General features: G+C 41.0%; 1 protein-coding gene across 2 annotated transcripts; it reads right to left on the reverse strand.

The window, feature by feature from the left end:
• Window positions 1–3,069: 3,069 nt before the first annotated feature.
• LOC125760566 (uncharacterized) lies at window positions 3,070–20,871 on the reverse strand. Of its 2 annotated transcripts, XM_049420819.1 has the most exons (6): window positions 19,870–20,871; window positions 6,402–7,060; window positions 6,217–6,330; window positions 6,010–6,135; window positions 4,391–4,787; window positions 3,070–4,322 (listed from the first exon to the last, which is right to left on the reverse strand). In XM_049420819.1, exons 2-6 carry the CDS (start codon window positions 6,781–6,783, stop codon window positions 4,115–4,117), a joined length of 1,227 nt encoding a protein of 408 aa, XP_049276776.1. In that variant the 5' UTR covers window positions 6,784–7,060; window positions 19,870–20,871; the 3' UTR covers window positions 3,070–4,114. The 2 variants fall into 2 exon arrangements, with proteins under 2 accessions (XP_049276776.1, XP_049276777.1); XM_049420820.1 differs by lacking the exon at window positions 19,870–20,871 and having other exon boundaries at window positions 6,402–8,196.
• Between the last annotated feature and the right edge of the window lie 552 nt (window positions 20,872–21,423).

Consider the following 21,423-nt stretch of genomic DNA (forward strand, 5'->3'; position numbering starts at 1 on the left):
TGAAGAACAAAACCGCCAAGCAGAAAAAGGGATTTTTTTTGTGTTCTCCCGACGCACATTTTTCAATCAACGTCGCCTTAAAAACACTCCCATATGCGCACGTACGCAATCAATCTCGGTCGGAACGGTCGCGGGCAAATATATTCGACAAGTTGATAACAAATTCTATCCCTTCCCAGTACATCATGTCAGTTCATGAATAATAAATTTCCACTGAAACGCACACCGTGCGCTAGGGGGGCCTGTGTGGCAAACTTTTGACCTGCTGTGATTGTACGTATGTACATCCATACGGACCAAAGATCGACCTCAACCAGTGGTTGAGTTTTTTGCGTTTCCCTACCTAACGCAGTGTTGACTTTCTCCGAACACATGAAGCGTTGGTGTTGATATGTATTCTGCTGTGTGTTGGAACCCGTTTTTTGCTTAAACCGAAACCCCGGCCAAAGTAGCGATTGCATAATACCGTGAGCCTTACCGACGTACAGCATCCGAACAACCCTCTGCACAACCAATACCAGCCGGGAGATTTAGTTCAGCTTCCTACGGGAGAGAGAGACTGCCGGGAAGGGTCGAGCAAACGGAAAGTACGAAAGTCAACATAAAACACAAACAAACTTAAACGCGCCATCACGTCACGTTGTGAGCTCCCACTACCGTACCGACCGTTCAAGCATCAATCGATTATGCAATACCGGCAAATCCAACCCGTTCAACACGCAACAAGACCACACGGACCAGCCGGACCTCGGTTCGACTGAATGTGAACGTGTGAATCATTTTCCACACTAACCGTAAAGTAACCATGCGGTGAAAGCACTGGGTCAGTGGGTGAACCGATTGGTAGTCGGTGTGTCCGGGTTTTTCCCGGCCCAAATCGCAACCATTGACGTTAAGAATTGTGCACCAACGCGGTCGATAACCTTCTGCCGGGTTGGATCCGGGTAGGTAGTATTGCAACCGGTGGGTAAGTCCAGCTGTACCATGCCCACCTTGAGCGTACGATTGTCGAAAGGCTCGTGAGGCGCTGGATTGATTGTGTCATAACGGTGTAGTGCTTTACACGAGATGCCCTTACACCGTGTCTCATGTTCATGTACTCATCTACGAGCCAGTTGAACATAAACGCCTAAAAGTAGGCAATAGTGGAGGAAATTGCTTTTCTTGGTATTGCAGCGAAGTTTGTTGAGAGTGGAAATGAGGGAAAATTACAAGTTAGTTAACGAAATATGGATATCTTACGGAGATAAGTTACTCACTCATTCGAAGCAGTAAGTTGAAATATATGAAAATACAAGCTGGATTTTTGGAACAGTAATGTATAGAAGAGTTTCAAAAACTTCCAATACAGTCGAGATACGTGTTTTTCTGAGATGTGAGCCACGTAGCAAATGATATAATGATATATTGCTATTGTTGCAAGAAAAAATTTAAAAAATTAAAGATAGAATATTGAGATACTACAGGGCAGTTTCTAAGGATGCCCTAAGAATGATGCAACGCCTAACATGGTATCGAATTTATCCTTCTGAGGGGTCTAAATAGACGCGTGGGGCTCTGAGCGGGAAAGCAAAAGGGGCCCCTGTGAAAAGCTTGGATTAAAAAAATAGTTCTGATATTATACAATTACCAGCACGACGCCATCCAGGGCCACTTAGTCCGGTTATCGTTAAATTCACAGTTGGATAGCACACAACTAATTAAAATTATTTTTAAAAAATTTGATTTCATTAAAAAAAAAACCATAGAATACGTTTGATCGTATTGATTTGTGTTGGGATATACGCGAACATTAAGTTTGCATAAATTGCATGTTTTTGTATACATAAATATTGTATGTAATAAGTGATTCTGAAGAGGATTTTTTAGAGCTGGGATGGATTACCTAAAATGCTTTCACTTATAAGCAATGTTATGGAACGAATTTGTAGAATATCCCATTGAAAATATTTGGAGAATTACGAGATTTACGAGAATTACAAGCTGGAATGGCGAGAATTTGAGTTCATTCACACTCACACTCCCAGATTTAATCACTTGCTCATTGTGTAGTGTTTATTAGCGATATATTTGAACTCCCTTTGATGTTTTTGTTTTTCATAGCGAAGCGAAACTATGTATTGGAATGTGTTTCAAAACTCCTGTAATTAATACTGATTAACCGATTATTTGTCGAACTCCCTATTGGCATCTCATTAAACGCAACGGGATGGAAATGTAATGATTTTAGCAAATTGTATGATTTTGTTTGAAGCACAACATCTATTCATTAGTATGGAGAGAAATTGAACCTTTGAACTGTAATTATGTGAAAAAAATTGAGATTATAGATTGTTGAGCAATTAACTATTTCGTCCATTTGTGACATGCTTTGAATGTTTTGAGAAGATTTGAAGTTAAAATTTACAATACGAAGATAGCTAAATTGATTAGGTTTTGTTTCAAAATGATGGTTTAACTACTTAGTATTGCTTTATTTGAGCTCTTGTTATAGGTGATTATTAGTGATTATAAATAATTATTAATTTTGTTACACATGTTTCCGTTTTTTAAAGCGCTTTTACAAAAGAGTTAAACATAAAGGAAAGAAAATCGAGGATTTTACACTCAAAGCCTGTGGGAAAAGCGCGAGCAAAAGACAAATGAAGTTGATATACAATTTCATCGTAATTAAATGTTGAACCGGAAATTTTTGCAGTTCCATCTAACTCCATGTATAAATTTCAGTAAAAGAAATGTAGAATGCACATACAATGTATGGTTCTCAATGTATGGTATGGCTTAATTGAATATACTCTCTGTTCAGACGTCCATACTTTCATCAAGCATGCCCAGTATGAACAGTTTGTGTACTTTGCCAGGATTCTCTTATCATCACCCACCCACAACAATCAAACCAAAGAATGGAGAATGAGAGAGAAAAAAGTATTAATATAAATACGCATCATTAATGTTCGGAAGTTGGTGACAACCGTATGAGTTGTATGAACAAAACCCCACATGTTCAGTTTTTCGCCTGGTTTACCACACATTACTTTAACGCAGGAAATGAATGTAATTGAAGCGAAATGAAAAGCAGCATCTTCTCACGTGAGACTCTTTATTGTTCTCTCGACTGCTCGTGTGCGTCCACTACTCCACAGAACATTCGGCATTCTTTTCTCCTCGTTTACTCTACACGCTAACAGCACACCTTCGCTCAAATCCCATCCTACATTCTAGCATCCGTTCGGTCTCTGTCACTGTGTTTGAACGACTACTATATTTTACATGCAACGTTGAGTGTGCTACGATACCTACCGAAAAGCCACATCCCTGACGTTCGTTATGTTATTCTACTTTGATGCTGTTTGTTTGTTTGTTTGTTTTTTTTTCGTTCAAACTTTGTCCTTCAACCATCAGCTCCTGTTCACTCGGTGGAATCGCCATCACCGGGAAGGGTAGAACATTCCATTTTTTCACGTTTTCACGGATGCTTCATTGTTTAGTTCATCGTTCTTCTTAATTATAATGCCACGGTGCACATTTCTTCTTTCGCTCGAGACCCACAAACATGGGTGGCCAACATGTCTACTAACTACATACACAACCTGTACACAACGCTTTAAATTTTAGCGCAAACAGACAAGTTTTTTTTCCAACTTACGCTTCCCCAACTAAATAGCGTCAAATAGTAGCTCTAAATAAATAAATAAATAATTTAAATAAATAAATAAATAGCTTCGTAAATAAATTCACGCATCAATATTCTTGGAAGAGTAAGGATTTCCGTAGGGAAAGAAGGATTGGTAAAGCCATTTAAGTTCCACTAGTAACTGCCCAGCGCAGTTGCAGTTAGTAAGAGAAGAGAAGCTTCATTTACTTCATAGTGTAGTAAGTAAATAAGCGATGATTCATTCACGTACTGTACCCGCCACCATCTGCTTTCGTGTGCCAGCATGAATTAGCTGGCCTGGAAATTGATTCGCGTTTGTTTTATCAGCTGCAAAATTGTGTTGCACGCCGTGAAAGTGGTAGAGGGCAAATATTGGAGAATAAACAATCCTCCATTGGCCGTATGGGCGGATGGCGTTTGAGGGTTTGAAATCTTTCTATCCTTTTCAAATCGGTCTTCCTACAGTTTGCGGGCATGCACCAGTTTGTTGATATCGTTGAACGTGGTAACCATGGCCGGGTTCGATAGATCCTTGTAACCGATGCAGTCCTTGTAGTGTGCATCGCAGTCCACTCCGTCCTGGCCATCTTTGGCCGCCCTCATGTACTTGAAGAATCGCAGAATGTCCGGATTATCGTTGGTCGGTTTGCGAAGCTCATCCAGTTCCCTGAAAAACCAAAAGCAATTGACCGATCAACCGAATGTATTTACAGTTTCGCTCGTTAATCAACTCACCTGCTCAGTTGCGCCGAGATGAGATTACTGTACGGTGCATATTTCGCCGGATTGGCGTACATTAGGCAGACGAGCCGTTGTCGGCATTGTTCCTCCTTGTTGGATAGTCCCATTTGCGCAAAAATCGCATCCAGCCGGGACAACAGCGGACTGTAGAACGGATCGTAGTTCGTCAAGAGTAAACTGCTGCTCGGAATATCGTGGAATATTTTAAAATCATTCTTTGCCGATTGTTGCTTCCGTCGGTTCACTGCCTGGGCCATGGATGGGCCGACGTATGTAACACGACCACCACCATACCCGAGACGTGATAGAGCGTTGGCTGCGTTACTGTGGGTACCCATTGCCGCCGGATCGTAAACGATCGAGTTGTAGCTCGTCCCCGATGGGTGGGCATCTGTAAAGCGAGCAATTTAGATAAGAATATTATGGATAAGAGAATAGAAGTTACACTGAACTATTATACTATAATAGAAATAGAATGGTGTCAGGATAGTGTTCACCGTAACGTAGAGATATGAAAAGAATTCAATTTTAACCTAACTACTTATAATTTAAATTAATTTAAAATCTTAAAATCAGAAATCCAAAATTGAAAGAAATTTCTTCACATCTCATCTCAAAATACGAATTAAATAACATCTCCGGGCCTAATACTTCAGAGCTTTTCCCATTCTGGGAATGTGAGCGGTTCATTTTGAGCTGTATTAAATGAAGTTACATCATGTTAAACTGAGTTTTAAATAGGGTTGGCCGGTGGTAGATCCACCAGTCTAACATTTCAGCACCTTACCCAGGATTGACTATCTTGCTACGAGTAATTAATGTCAAGGAAAGCCAGAAATGGCAAGACTGTTTGAGGTAGTAACGCCACAAAGCAGAAGTTTTTATAAATGAAAACTAAACTTAAGGGAAGATGTACTCTCAGAAGTTCGAAAAACAAGTCTTTTATGAGATTATTAAAAAGAAATACTTTCTTCATTTACTAAATGAATGATATGAAAAAACAAAAAAGTTGACTATGTACATGGCTTTTTTCGAAGCTCTGTTTAAAAATTCAATTTATATTTAAATACTGTAGAAAAAAAACATCACAATTTTTTTCAAGAAAATTCATAAACCTACTACTGCTTGTCCTAATGGAACTGGTGGATTTATATTTACGAGAAAATGGCGGACGTTTAATGTTGGAGAATCGTTTTGAACGAAACTATTTTGTCTGGTGAACAATTTCAAGTGAATTGGTTCACAGGTCGTTGAGAAATGCTTGGTACCGTTAAGCATAACGTAGTTTTGAGAAAAACGCGTCTGAACATTGAAAGTTGAATGCATTTTTGCATGGAGATTTCATACTTCAATGTTAAGAAGATTTTCAGCGAATCATTCTCGCATCAAGAAAAGGTAAAAAATAATAATTTAATTCTTAGAACATTCTGACTGTATATCTTCTCTAACAGCTCTAACAGTTTGAAAATATATGTATTTCCCTCTAGCGTTGTATGAATGCGCCCTAGAATGTATCATCGTGCAGAGTGAGAATGACATAATTTCATAGTGAATATAGCGACATATTTGCGTTAATTGTGTCATCGTTCATCTCCATCCCGTTACCAACATACCATCCGGAGGCAGATAAGCATCATTCATGCCGAAGTCATGATCCGCATTGTATGACGTGGTATCCTTGAAGTCTAAGTCGTCCACCGTCTGCACTGGATGGGACAGCCCCGAAACCGACGAGAGCCCTAGAAATACAATCGAAAGACACACAGTTTGATGCACTGACTATAGAAATGAACGACAGCACGTCTGACGAACGCTCTTACCTTTGCCCACTATCTTGCCTAGTGAACCGATGATGCTTGGCAAGAACATCATAATCAGAACGGTTTTAACAATCTGCAGTCCTATCATGACCGGCCAGAGCAGTTTCTTCATCCCTGCAATGTAACAGAATATTGTTTAGCAAGTGTAATGAACGTGGAACATTTCTACTCGTTAGCTTACGTACCTTTGAAGAAAAACAATCGTCCCGTCTCGGGTGCCTTTGCCGATGCACGGCTTTGAGCAACGTCTGCGGCTGTACCAAGAAACCGAGCTACTCCCTTGATGATAGCACGGTCAAAGTTACTGAGCGATGCGGACGAGTTGCTTGGCCCGGAGGACCGTTCTTTCGGGAACGCAGTTTCAATTAAATCCTTTGAATTTCGGCTAAACCAATCACCCACGTAATCCGTCAAGGCACTCTCAAATTCCTCCAGCTCGTTCGGGTGCGAGGTGGTGGTGTGATTTTCAGTGATTCCTGATGAATGCGCCGGATAGATGCCGACCAGTACTAGCAGCAGTATCGTACCGAGTGCCATCGGCCGGGATAGATGTCTAATGGTTACCATGATGAAGCTAGAACGTTTCGCCCTGTTTCAAAGTTTTAGAAGTATCCTTTCGGGCAACAACAACTCAATTCTGTGTTTTGGTTGGACGTAACTGATTCGTACGAGGTTTAAAACGCTTCGGTGTGGGTTTGAGGTTAAAGACTTGCTTCCTTTCGGTTTGATCGCTTCCTTCCGCTAGTCGCACCATCGGCAACGAATTTAGTAACTAAAATTAGTTGGTGCTCTCGTTCTCAACTTGTGTTCGGTCGTTCGGTTCGGATGATTGCTACCCGGGAAGCTGCAATAAAAAAAAGAAGATACAGACAATTAATTAGAGCTTGCTGAAATAAAGTGTAGGCGCCAGGACCCGATGATTAATGCTGCGGTGAGTACAGCAAACCGAGTGGAAAAGGAACAAACAAAAGGTTTTGGGGTTTAAATTGGACCTGTACGCGTAGCACCGAAACCTTACAAGCATGGCGACTTTTTTTTTTGGCGAAATAACAACAAAATTGGCTGTCGATTTTTCGGTTGTATGTTATTTTCCATGCCGGCAAAAATGAACAGCACACTGACGGTACGGAAATTGTGTTGACTAACGATAATGAGTTCGGAATCGAACGTGGGAATTGATTGCAATTTTTTTTCCAATTTTCATAAATCAACCGTTTGGTGAAGGAATATTTTCGATTTTTCATTGCATAGTGATTGAAAATTGTGCCTTTTTTAAATGAAGTTGACCGTAGTGGATGGTGTATAATGGAAGCAATCTTCATTCTGCGATCTTTTCAGATAAAATATATTCTAGCATACCAACGAAGAACTGTTTAAGAACCAATTGAAAGCTGATTTAATTGTAATGTATTCGGCACACATGGTGGAAACAAGCATCAGCTTACAATGTGCGATATTAAAGTAGTTGGTAGCTACTTAGCTTCGTACCTTAACATCCGTTTGAAGAAGATGGTTTGGTAGAAAGCTGTGCAAAACAAACATAAAATTGGTTCGATCCGGATGGGGAAAGCTAAATTACTCATTCGTTAGCCTACAAACGAAAGTCGTGAAATATTGGATATTGTCTTATGATCATATTTAATCGTGGGAACTTTTTTTACCTTACCCTACCCTTACCTTACCCTTAGAGGGAAATTTAGTTTACCAGGTGAAATAATCTAAGCATCAACGATCAAGTTTTTACTTTGTCACATCTCTGTTAAGATCAGTTTAATTTTAGAATGTGTTTATAGTAAATTCTGTATTTATTTGTCTTTACTTCACAATTATATCTGGTAAAAATTTACCGTCATACAATTTTTATCATTTAAAACAATTTATTTCAAAAGGCGAAACACGAATGTGGGTAATTATAAATCAAATAAAAATCCAATTGAATTTTCATTAAATTTTAATTTGGTGTGAGTAAATAAATCAGTTTTTATCGAGCGGAACAGCGAACATATGGACTTGTTCCCGACCGTATGAAAAAAAATAGTACAGCTACCAATAACCATTAGTGCGTAAATGTTTTACTTCGTAGTTTGATTTATCAATTAAAATCGTGTTATCCCATCGCGTGGGTTTTATTTGTAACGTATTACTTGAAACGTTTATACTTGAACTATAAACCGAGAACAAAATCCCTACAGTGTGACAAAAAATATAAAAAAATAAATTGTTACTTATTCTGCACATGAAATGTTGTTGGAAATTTTTATAAACATATTTATGGGATTGCTTTACATTTTAAATAACATGAAAAATATTGTTGGCCGTTCTTCAGCGAATAAAACAATCTTTTAAATTAAAGTCGAATGCCAATTACTCCTGCTCATCGAGACTTGACCATTACCGAATAAGAGGATAACACTGATAAAAGGTTCATTTATTTGTATATGATAATTACCAGAGTATAATGTGTGACAGATGATTTTTTTTAAGTGTCATACTTTAACGTGAAGTGTTGCAAAGGAATCCATATTTTCTTTATCAAACTTGTTCATTTTGTATCCTTTGAAATTGTCATTTCCCTGCTGCACGGATAATCCAACACCCGGTTAAGTAGTAACCGGAATATAGGTGTTCCACTTTACTTTTGCATTTGAAATATTAAGGCCATCATAGCACAACAACATATGTCATATTTCTTTCCAATCTCCTGCAAAAAACAGTTTAACTGTTATTCATTACAGTGTGTACAAAAAAAAAAACAATTTCACGCCGCGTCTCTCTGGTTTTGGTACATTAGAGGAAAACCCTCCAGCCGGGTGCAGCCTACAAAATGGTTGTAATGTTTGTTAGCTTAAATTCCCTTTCATGTGTGCCAGCACAAAGCATACGCTAGCGCTGGTGCATATTTTCATTTCTTTCGTCTGCACACAGTTCGTGTTAAATGTAAAAATGCAACGCGCCATCAAGAGTGCATCAACACTTATCGGTGGTGTGGAAGAAAAGATGGCAGTAGAAACACTACCTCACCACATGTATACATAATCCACCGTGGAAAATAGTGGCTGGCGAATTGCATCGAAATGGAAAATGGAAATCAGCCAACATTGCACACACGCGGAGAGAATGCATTTCACCCCCAACCGAACGAAGTGCAGCATTGGAATAGCTTTCGTTTGCATTTCTCCAATAGTTGCCTGCCGTCTGAGAAGATTCGTACGATGGAATGGGATGGTGGAGATTGTTTTTCTCCCTGCACGTTCATTGACCCGACATTTGAAGACACCACATAAGGTGTTACCGACTAAATAAAAGTTTTTTTGTGTGTTATCCATTTGCCACATTTCACAATCTCTCGCCACTAATAAAGTGTTACTCGGCATTTGAATAGCTTTGCAGCCGTGTGTTTCATATACAACAAAAACCAAACTCCCCATAGGACAACGGTTCTTTCACGAAACGAAAAACTCATCCCCTATATCCCAGGCAGAAGACCCCTTAATTTGGAAGACACAAATAATCTGTTCAACCACCGGGTAGACGGTTGTCCGTTGCAGAACCGTTGCCCGTGTGGGGATGGTATGATTTTCTACCTCTTCCCAGTGCCACCGGCACATTCCCGCATGATTATCAGAGCGGAAATCTTTAACCCCCTCAGGGGGGAGGTAGATCGTTGGAAAGAACCGGACGCTACGATTGATGACCCGTGCAACACTTCGGTGGCACAATTTCGACTCACCAAACCGGACGAAGATACGTGCCTCTGATACTACGAAACGGGCAATTGCCATTTGGCTTCAAAAATCGGCAAACGACTGTGCTCTCGATTCCGAATCGCACACAATCCCGGTACCGAATCAATCATCGAAATTGAACGATAAACGAGGCAACCGTTTATGCTTATGCGTACCAATTGGCCCGGTTTGATAAATCTTCCCGATCAGCCCGAGCTTCATTTACATCTCGAAGCTCGATCGTTGTGTTGACGGGTGTGTTTGATGCATGCGTTGGTGCGTAATTTCTGTTCTCGTTTGGCTTCCTGTTATCTGCGAAACCATATTCCAGCTCTGGCACGCGATTGTGCAGTTAAGTGTGACGTAAAGAGACACACATCAAGATGTAACAATGTCAAGAAGCTATACGGTTGTTAGATGGAAAGCAAATCCGCCATTTAAAAACATGTTATGAAAACAAATCAGCATAGACATTATTTTCTATTCATATCTTTAAATGTAGATACTTGCTGCTGATAACCTGATTGACAGAATGTGCGTTTCACTCAAAATTACGTTTTGTAGATATTGGGAGACTAATTGACTTGAAAATTCCGCTATGACAAGTAATATACGAATTCATCTTCAACATGTTTAACATATACTCCAATTTTTGGACTTTGATACTTTTCGTTTTTTACATAATACTCGCATCAAAGCCCTGTAAAAACGTCATTTTTTGTGTTGTCCCACCTATTTCACCTAAAATACTTGATTGTTAAACTTCTGATTGTGTTTCCCCATTAATCTTGAATACTACATTTTTCTGGACTCAAATAAACGAATGGCGACCAATAGGTAAAAACTAGTCATGTAAAATGATCCCGAATTTTGGGAACAGATCATTGTAAACTATTTCAGACCCCGATCAGATCGCATCTCTTGATCCCGATCATTTTTTTTGGGGCTTTGACAGTGGGGGATCTACCTTCTCGGATGCCCTAAGCGGAATGGTATTTGTGCCTCAAAACTGAAGTTTTTCGCGCTGTCGATAAACTTAAATCAGCCTCAGGGCTTGGGAAAGTTTGATACATCCCCATACAAAAGTGATCTCTGATCATTACAGATCAACTTCGCCATACAAACTATGAACTTCACCATACAAAGGTGATCAAGGATCATAACGGATCACAACGCCATACAAAAGTGATTTGAGCCGGACCTTTTGAGCCCTTATTAATTGATTGGATCAGAACTTTCAGGCATGAACAAGATCAACTGATCTGACCTTCAAATTCACATTACTACTAAAACCCTCTTTCTAAAAATGGAAAAAAAAACTTTGAATGTGATAGTATATTGTTATGTTTCAAGTATATAAAGAATACCTCACACACGTTTGATTGAATGCTATAAATCAATCACTGTTCCACGACATAATCGAAATGGACCAACCTCGTAGACAAACGAAGAAATAAGACTTCGCTGGGCAATGGAAAAAATAGCCTTAAGATACACAGACTGCTTTTTTTCCAACATTCATTGGTACTAATGGTCGAGTTAAACACGAATAGGCATGAGTCAAAAATTTTCATTACACTTATTTGAGCTAAGCATTAATTAAAAATGTTGTTCATTTCAAGTTGTGATCTTCACTAGTATTGATAATGGGAGAGACGACTTCTTAGAAATCAATATCAGTATCTTCGCAGACAAACGTGAAACAAACAACCCCAACTTTTATCTAAAAAAAAAAAAAAAAAAAAAAAAAACATGAACTAAATACATTTTATATTCACAAAATGGTTACTCTTTTCCACTTCGTTCTACACAATGCTGCGTTTCTTCGCTTACAACGGAATTGATAAGATGTTGCTTGGTGCAAAAATAAACTAGGAAACGAGAGAAAAGCCACGCAAAAACTGTGTCAAGTCAAGGTCTGTCAATGGCCATCAGCATCGAGCATCGAAACTCCCCATTCAAAGCAGACAGGGTTAGGAAGCAGTATGCCCTACGAAGCGCCAGCTCTGCTGATACTCTTGGCTAGGGACCATTTTTGCATCTCGGCCACACCTTGCCTTGCGGTGTCGTTTGTCGTTTGCTGCTCCTTTTTTTTTCTACCACTTTCTAAAGCTACCTTGCAACAACTGCATCGCTCTGCAAACGGACATGTGCGTATTGGTTAACTATCGACACATGATTCGTGAAGTCTTCGATCATGTTGCTTGTGGCATGTAGTCGGATCAAGCTACATACAGCAACGTGTCCAATATCCGGCACTTTGTAACGATGCGTACATAGACTGAGGTCTATCTTGCTTCATTTTTATTAATCACATTAACGGCGCAGACGCATGTACGGCGTACCATGTCCATTTGTGCGAACAAATATCCATTTTTTTGTTGTTATGGTAATTTACGCTTGTCTACCATTTCGTGTCGAATTGGTCCACTCATCAATGTTTTCGACAGTGGATGCAATCGAAAGGAACCGAATCGAACTAATGGTAGTCCGCAAAACTTGGGGAAAGTTGGGGTGAAACAGTGAGTAAAGATGGAGCAGCAAACGGCTGAAGTGCTGAGTATGAGTGCTGAAGCAAAGTGCCGGCAAAAGTGGGTGAAAAAAGCCGGTGAAACTGTTACGCTACTCAGCGCTACCGCTCGTTTCCCTGAAGACCCGGGGCGCAACGGCCTTACTAGGCCATCTCGATTAGGTGCTCGGTTTCGGTACGGCGATGGACGCAGGTACGCTTTTCCCTCGTCATTGTCGGAGTTTCCCTTGCGTCACGTGACAGCGTGTGTGACGAGATGGTTTTACCGTCGACACATGATGCTCATCCGAAGACAAGGCGCCGTACTGGATGGAAGTGCCTCGCCTAATGTCGCCCAGCTGAGAAATCGAAAGGTGGCTTCAATTAAACACCGCGCTGCTTAGGTTAATTGAGCTAATAGAAAGCGAAACATGACAGGGAACCACGGGGCACTGGGGAAGGCAATGAGCGCGCTAGGGAAAACAAACCTACCATACACGGGCCATGGGTTGTACGAGGGGATAGAGATAGAGGATGGTAAGATGCAAATGAGATTCATCCGCGCTTCCGGCTTTGGTAGAGGATTGTTTGAAGTACGTGCATCATCGATCGATCGCAAGCTTTGACCGAGTTTTAATCAGCGCTATGAAATAGGAAGAGCACACGATGCCTTTAATGAACAATGTGATAAGGGAAATATTTTTTAATTACAATAACACAAACGCGCTGTGTAGAAAATGACAACAGATTTGGGAAAAGTTGAATGTTTTGATGCGGGAAAGGTTTAGGAAAAATTTGTTATTTATAAACGAATTCAATTTCGTTAACTTTTTGTTGAAATAAAATTATCAATTTAAACATCGCATTGGGAATTATCACTTTTCGAAGTGTTTTTCTTAGAACTTTACATTGAAATTCCAACTTTACCGATAATTAACATTTGCTATTTTACCGCAGTTTAACTCATTTTGTTTCTACCCGAAGAAAAGCCGGGCATTTTCCATGGAAATGCATTATAGCGTCAACAATTTGATCATTAGTGAATTCATTCAGAGAAATTATATTCGGGTCGCTTAGTGTTTTCATGTGATTTTAGATAATGGCTTTGAGCTCACATACAAGGATCTATATCAAACTTCAGCCAAAAATGTTGCCCCATAGTCAGAACTGATTGTCTAGTTCCGAGTAATTCAAATTGAAGGATAATCAGAAATGGTACGCTAATACCTTTGGGGTTGTTGTCTCACAAAGTAGACAAATTCTGCACAAGTACAGAATAGAAGTAATCTCCGTTGATCTCCATGATGATATGGGGTAATACTTCTGTAGAGCCCAATCTTTATGTAGAAATTCTTTGGAAGTGATTGTGTTTATTTTTCTAAATTCTTACAATGAAATATGTATAGAAAGCATATTTTTATAAAATCTTTCTTAGGTATCGTATCACTCGAATTGTTTTTATTTATTCAGCAGAAAGCCTTTCATTCAAGTGATCTGCTTCAACCGGATATTTCTTAAATTTTCTGAATACCTGAGAATTTTAATTAAATCCTTTTGCTATTCTCTGTACGACATGGTTGGAATGGACATCGTGCCCTAAATAACAGAAAAAAATATGTAAAAAACTGCTTTTATCATGTAATAAAGCGCTTTTGCTGAGCAGTAAATATAACTTCATTTCATGTCGATATTTTTCAAAAACTTTCATCTGCTTCTGCTTTTCGATCCGTTTGAATTTTTTGCGCATTCTTTACAAGCATTTAATTCTGCAGAAAACACTACCAAACATCACTTCCATTTCCATCCAGTTATTATTCAAAAGCGATTTAACGCCATACTGCGCTACTGCGCCATAGAATCGAACGGTGCACTGTCAAAGATAAATCACTTTGGCAGTTCCTTTCACGATGAAAACAGACTTGCAGTTAAAAAAAAAAGAAGGAGTTTTCCCGGATATCCTGCGACACGGGATGTATTATTCCCGTAATGCAATATGCCCACCATGAGATCGCGTGAATAGCAGATGGTGACGCTCATTCAGGATGCTGCTGAGTCGCAGCATAAAAAAAACTAGGTCATATGATAGAAACGCGTCGCCTTTTCGGGTCCCGGAAATTCAATTAGCATGACTACTGCAGTTCAACATCCCACCAGTTCGCTGACTCTTAATCCGACCTCCACTTTACCATTCGGTTCCCCCCTCAAGACACGGCGGCGGTGGGAGGATGTGCAGGGTGAAGGAGATCGTTCAAGGTGGGCGAAAATGAAAACGGGTAAAAATAAGACGTAAAAGTGAAAGCCAACTTGCGAGACACGCCACCATCTTTGCAAGGTGGAAACCCCAGACCGGCCAGGGTACATACTTCCCCCGCGCGCTGGTAGGGAACGCGGGGGCACCCGGGTGTGTGTGACATTCAGGAACCGGTTTTCCGGTTGGTGGAATGCTTGCGTGCGGGAAACATTGGGCCGGTATGGTGGGTCTCGTTGGCTTCAGTTTTCGGGACGTAATCTTGTACTTCTGGATGGGAGAAATTTGTTTGTCCAACAAAAGTTGCACGGAATGGTATTCACTTTCGAATGCGATCCGTCAGCATCCCTCACTCTCCCTCTATCTATCTCTCTTCAAGTCTCTCCATCCTTTCCTTAGTGACTCACACACACACACACTTACATAGGTTGGAAAGTAACTCCCAGACCTTCCGCTGAACGGTTGTTTCCGTCCCGTTTAGCTTTTTTTTTCTCTCTCTCTCCCTCCCTCTCTCTCTCTCTCTCTTCACCCACAGGAAGCGCATCATGTTCGAACGGAAGTATGAAAATGGATGGTTCAGTCCGATATTTCCTTTTTTTATGCTCGCTTCACCTTGCTGCAGCTTCCTCCTTAGGCCACCTCCACACTGGTCGCATCATTGACGGCAACGTTTGACAGAGTAAATCATTCTATTGCTACGGTTCTTTGCATTTCGCATGGCATATTTTATTTCAGTTTTAAGTCTAGCTCTTCCTAGGGCATAAGGTGGTTTCATTACGTGACTAGAAAATGTAACTGCCATCCACGTTTCATCTTGCAACCCGTGCTGGAACGTCTACGGCCCTACCGAAGGGATCGCTTTCAACGGGCATTTAGGGCAAATGTTTATTTTATGTGCTTCTTCAGCTACTTCATAAAATATGTTCGAGATGTGGAAGCAATGGAAGAAAACGACAGCGCCTCGACAACTGATGGTACATAATGTGTTTACAAACTTTGTAGTACCTAGACCGTAAACTTGCCGACAGCATCACTATCGGAAGTTGCAATAGTTTGTGTTCACAGTGCGAAATGTAAATAAGAACTCCAAGATAATATTTACTTTGGAGAAATAAATTGCGTTCAGTGTGTTTATTCATATCGTGGTATTAATTATTTCTGAATGCCGATCGTTAAATAATTTTATATGGTATTAAAACTGATACAAGTATAAGGATATTCCCAACAAAAAAAAATTATTATTTGTCCAGTAAAATCCTTTTATAAGTTATAAATGGCAATGCTTTCTGTTAAAAAAAATCAGAATTATAGTTCACAACATGAATAGAATCCAAAATTGGCTAAATATTTTATTTCGTTACATTGCGTTTCTCTTTGCAAAAGTTCCAGTCAAAATTGTGGCTTTTCATTCAGTTTATGTTAATAATCATTTAATTAAAAATCTAATTCTTATAACTAGTCACGAATCAAAGATTTTTCCTTTAATGTTGATACAACAACTTTCATCCCGTTTTTCAGGGGTCAAATTGTACCAGTATTCTGCACGGAAACTTCTATCATATTGGCAAACGATCGTTATGCTTGTAAAACATTATCCAAAGAGCTAATAGGCTTTTAACATCAAACAAATGATTACAGTTGGCTTTTGGTTGGTTCGTAAGTTTGACTCGCCTATTTTGGCGAAAGGTTAAATCTAACACTAAACGAACAGTCCCACAGACACTCACAAACAAACGGACAACCTTACGGCAGGTCGACCATTTTATGGCCGACTCCACATTACACAGGAAAACACAGATAGTAAAAGTTTAATTACTATCATACCGCCATAAAATTCGCTCCAGTTTGCACGTAGGACGTAGAGGGTGAAGTTATTTAGCTTTATTTCATCCCCAGCTTTTACGTGGGGTATGGATGATTTGCCGGAAACATACGCTTTATTGACATGTGTTTTCAAACATTGATCCCAAGGGAGCGAGGGTCGAAAGGAACACTAATTGCCGATCGGGTTGAATTGCTTTGTGAGTAAGCGTATTCACAAATGACCGATAGCATACGGTGATAGCACTCTGTCTGGTGCTGGAAATTTCCACCGTCAGCTTAAACATATTCTTTCAAACCCCCCTTTTTGTACCGCTCCAAATGGTCTGTTTGGCCCAACATTGAAAATCCCTTGAAGCCAAACAGTCAGGCGGTATTATGGCATACGCGGAACATTCCACCGGTTGTGAAATTTGTGATTATCGGCCTCCGGAGACAGCGCGCACGGCAGCATCCACTCGCAACCGCTTAGCGGATGTTTATGTACCGCAAACAGACACATCGTCGGGAACGCACTTCCGTGCCGGGCATCATGCGCCCGGTAGAAGAGTGCGAATTATTATTCGCCTGGTCAGGCGATATCGTAAATTAGATTTTTAGCTCCCATCATGATCGAGCGCCCGATTTTCCAACCGATCGCTATTCAGCACGCACCAACCACTGACCAAAAACCTTTTTTTTGTGTGTTGTTGGTCGATTTTTGTTTTGTTCCTTTCGCTGGCCCGCATCGCGTCAGTTGTTCCCCTTCCGTTTCTTTTATGTTTTTGGATCGCAGTAGTGGATTGTGCCGGGCCACTCGCTGCTACTACTTATCAGCGCTTTATGCTCCGCTGCCTCGCGTACTGCTTTTTAATCCCGTCCTCTCCATCTTTAAACCTCTCAAAGTCTGGACCGGCTGACTGTACCGGTACATAGCGGGTCACTGGCTTCGGGGGCACCTTTTTCGGTTCCCCCCACCCGGGGGGTGCACATTCAACCAGGGGCTGCGTGTAATATTTTGGGCAATTTTATGAGGTCGAGACGAATGCCGAACGAGGCACTGGGTCGGGGAGAGATTTTGGTGCCACACAGTTTCCCTGACGTCCCTAGTTATCGATCTGTGCCACCGGACGGTGTGCGATCACGGGCGAAACTGTTTCTTGTCCCGCATTTCTCACTGTGCTGGTTTTCATCCTTTTGTGTCCGGGGAATCGTTTTGCTGAATGTCGTTTGGCGAGGAAAGTATCAAGCTGCATTCCCATTCGGCAAAACCGTTGCCTGGCTGTAAATCACACGCTTGACACGTATTGTGTGGCGTGTTGGTGTAACCTCCGAAAATAATCCTCCGGTAAAAATCGTAAGAACCTTGGCCTTCGATCCGAACGCCTTCCAGGAAAAAAAAGGCTTGTGGACATGAAATTTGAACCACTTCAAAGAGAACTCGTCCCGGTGTAGCTGGCGTATAATCTCAAAGCTGACGGCATCCGGAATGAATTTCATCGATTCTATCGCTGCGGAACGTCTTATGCTTTCGAGATTGGTTACTTCAAAGACCGTTCGTTGGTTAATTTGAGTAGCAACAAAAAGAGAACCCAGTAACAGTTACCAAAACAGAAGAAATTCGATCGGATCGATGGGGTTGGATAAATTTTTTTCGAAAAGTTAGCGGTAGTGGAATGTGCGCTTAAGCATTGATCTTTGGGAAGGAGTAAGATTCTTTAAGCCGAATCGAAACAAAAAGGCAAAAAACCACACAATATGATTTCATTTTGCTTTACTAAATGAACAATATGTTTAAGTGTTGTGCTTAGTTTTTATCAAGTTTTGAACAAATCTTAAAGGAGATATTTATATTTTTTTCTAAGATTAGTCTTCCTGTACAATACAGCTGATTTAACTTCCAGCAAGTATCTTCCACTTCTCGTAAAGCGAAAAGAAATCCATTAAAATGTGACCTACTAAGAAGTTAGATTCGGCTTTGGTAACCTTTACCAGAAAGCATGATACGTCATCTTCAACTTCTCCTCTGTGCAGTCGTCAAGAATAACTTCATGAATCAACACTCACCAGTTTCGTGGGGTGTAACAATTCGGTTACCGTTTGATACGGTGCCCAAGAAAACCGTGGCGCACATTTCGGAGAATGGTAAATCGATTTAACCCCACCAAATGAGTGCTATTCGCTCGGCAGACATGCCATGCCTAGACAAAAGTTTGAATCCTTCGTCTTTGCCCAATATGTGTAAGACGCATACCCTGTTCCCACGCCAGCATGAAACATTAAAGAAATGTATTCGTCATATTCTGCAACACCGGTTGTGACTCCACGGAGCAACGCGAACAAGAATGTACAACGCCACATGTCGATTCCACGACGCATTTGCTTCGTTACCCATGGTGCGGCTTTTGTGCGTATCGTTTTATCGAAAACGGAAAACCAATCCATGGGTAACAAAAATTCCGATAAAGGTTTCCCTACTTCGCCAACCTCCGACGCTCGATAAGAGAATTCTCTTACGCTGGTAACAACTTTCCTTCGTAAACAGGTTTCACTACAATTCAGTTTGCTCATCCTTTCCATCGTGCAGGCTCCTAGCTGTAGGCCAAAAAGGGGGGAAAATAGCTTGGGAAGTTAATTGAGTCAACGATGGGTAAAGAGTGCCTGTGGCCTCTAGTATCTTCGGTATTCCATGCGTGTTCCTACTATTGGTGTATACAATTATGTGTATTTTTCTGACTGATTGGTATACATGCAATTATAGCGAGAATCAAACTGCAGGCTAGAGAACTATTCTTTCACAGCATAAAGCAAGTATCATCCGATTGATGGAAATATATCTCAGGCAATTCTCAGTCGGTAAAACCAATGGCAACGATTGTTAATCTACCAATATCCCATTTGCTTGAAGACGAAATTTCTTCTTATAGAAACCAGGAACTAAACTGGGTAAGTAAAAGTTCAGAAAATTCTTTTGTCATTTCTGAAACTGATAAACTCTGCCTTCCAGTAACGCATCTACAGGAGAGTAGCTACGACGGAATGATATTTACCGGAATGTTGTGCAAAGATTTGCTCATATGCACAAACAAAAATTGAAATATTATATTCTCCCACCGCTTGCAGCATGTGATGTGCGTTCCAGAGCAAAATTACTTTTTATTCATCAATTTCTAAGGCATTTCTCTGTATCCTGTACACCTGTACGTGATCTTCCCCAAGTGCATTGCAGCAGTATCGCATAGTTACAAGTTGTGCATGTTTCATTGCTCAAACTCGTCTTGCCATTTGAACATCCAGTGATCATTGTGAGAAATGTCTCTGTTATGGGTAAGCATGCGAGGAATGGGAGTAAGAAAAGAAAAATACTATACCCGTCCGGTAGTAGTAAAGAGCAGCGCCTCAGCTTCCAGGGGTCGTTGTCGTCGATAACGTTTTGCTACCGTTGTCGCTCAATAATGTAACGCTCCGATTGGTTCCGGGTTCGGATTTTCACCCTCCTTTTATGGCTAGAAAGGAATTGAGTTTGGCACGTAATGCAATCTCAATCAATGGGGGGTTTTTTTTTTGAGGTTTGGATGGCTGGGGTCGGAGCTTCGGAGGAAAAACCCCACTGGAAATCAGCTACGATAGAATCGACTGTTGCTTATCATGCTTTGCTGGTCACAGTGCAAAGATCGAAGTGAAGTTTCCGTTTGCCGTATTTTTCTCTTTCAGCATCCGATTCAATGGCCGTTTGCATTAACCGCTTCTTGTTGCACTTTCAACACCAACCAACTAACTTTGCACTTTCTCGATTCTATTTTTGTACCATGTTTTACATTTCTTCGCACACCCTTACGTTTTTTCACCCGGCTAACAACTTTCCGAATTCTTTAGCAATCGATGATAAGCAGCCACGAATTTAACAATCACATTCACACCAAATTCATAAAACACCTGCAAATCATCGACCTGATTCCGTGCGCACACAGACAGCACACAAAGATCGCACAAACACTCGCACACGGTTTCACGGTTAGCACCTTTCACTTCCGTTTTTAATTCGACAAGCGAATAAATATGCACGAAAAAATAAAACACCCCTCACATACAAACACACAAACATAAACGACTCCCCTTTTGCACAATGCTGCCCTTTCCGAAAGGGTGACACAGAAGAACAAGAACAGTAATAAAGGGGAGAGAGAGAGAGAGTAAAAGAGAACCAAGAAAACAAAAGCACCGTTTAGCGAAGTCACGCACGTGATCGGCTTTCGACGCTGGCCTTCCAATACGATTGCCGGGTGCGCTGAACGCACCAGTATGTATGTTGTGTACGACAAGACGTCTTACTTCGACCGATTTCTCCAGCCAAATAAATCCGGTCGCTACGCTGGGGCGATCGCGAGCTGCAAAACCGATCGCGTTGGCACCGTTCCCCGGAGAGGCCGTGTTCACGATCACGCGTGCACAACAACGGGGTTGTGTGTGCTGCCGAACCGAGCAGCATACCCCGTGCAGGAGAGAAAGCAGCCTCCGAAACCAAAACAAGCTAAAGAAAAGCTTCACCATGGATATGGAGGAGATGCCTTACCGTGTGGGTAAATGTCGTCATCGAGCGTCATTGTTATGTGTGTGGAGCGGTTTGGTCATTCTTTTCGGACAGAAACGAACGAAAGAGATAGAGAGAGACCCTAGTGATATCGCGAGTTGGGTCTGAGCTGCATACAGTAAACGATGACACTGGTGCGTAGAGGTTTCCGGTTCCCCCGGACATCCAGATGCCTGCAGTCACGCTGACGTCAACAGCGCCAAAGCAAGAGAATCCGGCCAACGAAACTCAGAAGCTGTGAGGAATGTTAATCACACTAATGAGATTTTACGTCAGGTGCGGGCGAGATGAAGAAAAGCTTCATCTTGTGTGCTTAGTTGACGAAAGGTACGCC

The sequence above is a fragment of the Anopheles funestus genome, chromosome 2RL (assembly GCF_943734845.2).
Source record: "Anopheles funestus chromosome 2RL, idAnoFuneDA-416_04, whole genome shotgun sequence".
Taxonomy (NCBI): domain Eukaryota; kingdom Metazoa; phylum Arthropoda; class Insecta; order Diptera; family Culicidae; genus Anopheles; species Anopheles funestus.

Excerpts from the sequence above, each read along its gene's own strand:
- LOC125760566 (XM_049420819.1), bottom strand. The coding sequence starts at position 6,783 with ATGGTAACCATTAGACATCTATCCCGGCCGATGGCACTCGGTACGATA. Across the intron at positions 6,331-6,401 it reads ACGATTGTTTTTCTTCAAAG|GGATGAAGAAACTGCTCTGG; the intron begins GTACGTAAGCTA and ends GTTACATTGCAG. Across the intron at positions 6,136-6,216 it reads AGGCAAGATAGTGGGCAAAG|GGCTCTCGTCGGTTTCGGGG; the intron begins GTAAGAGCGTTC and ends TTGTATTTCTAG.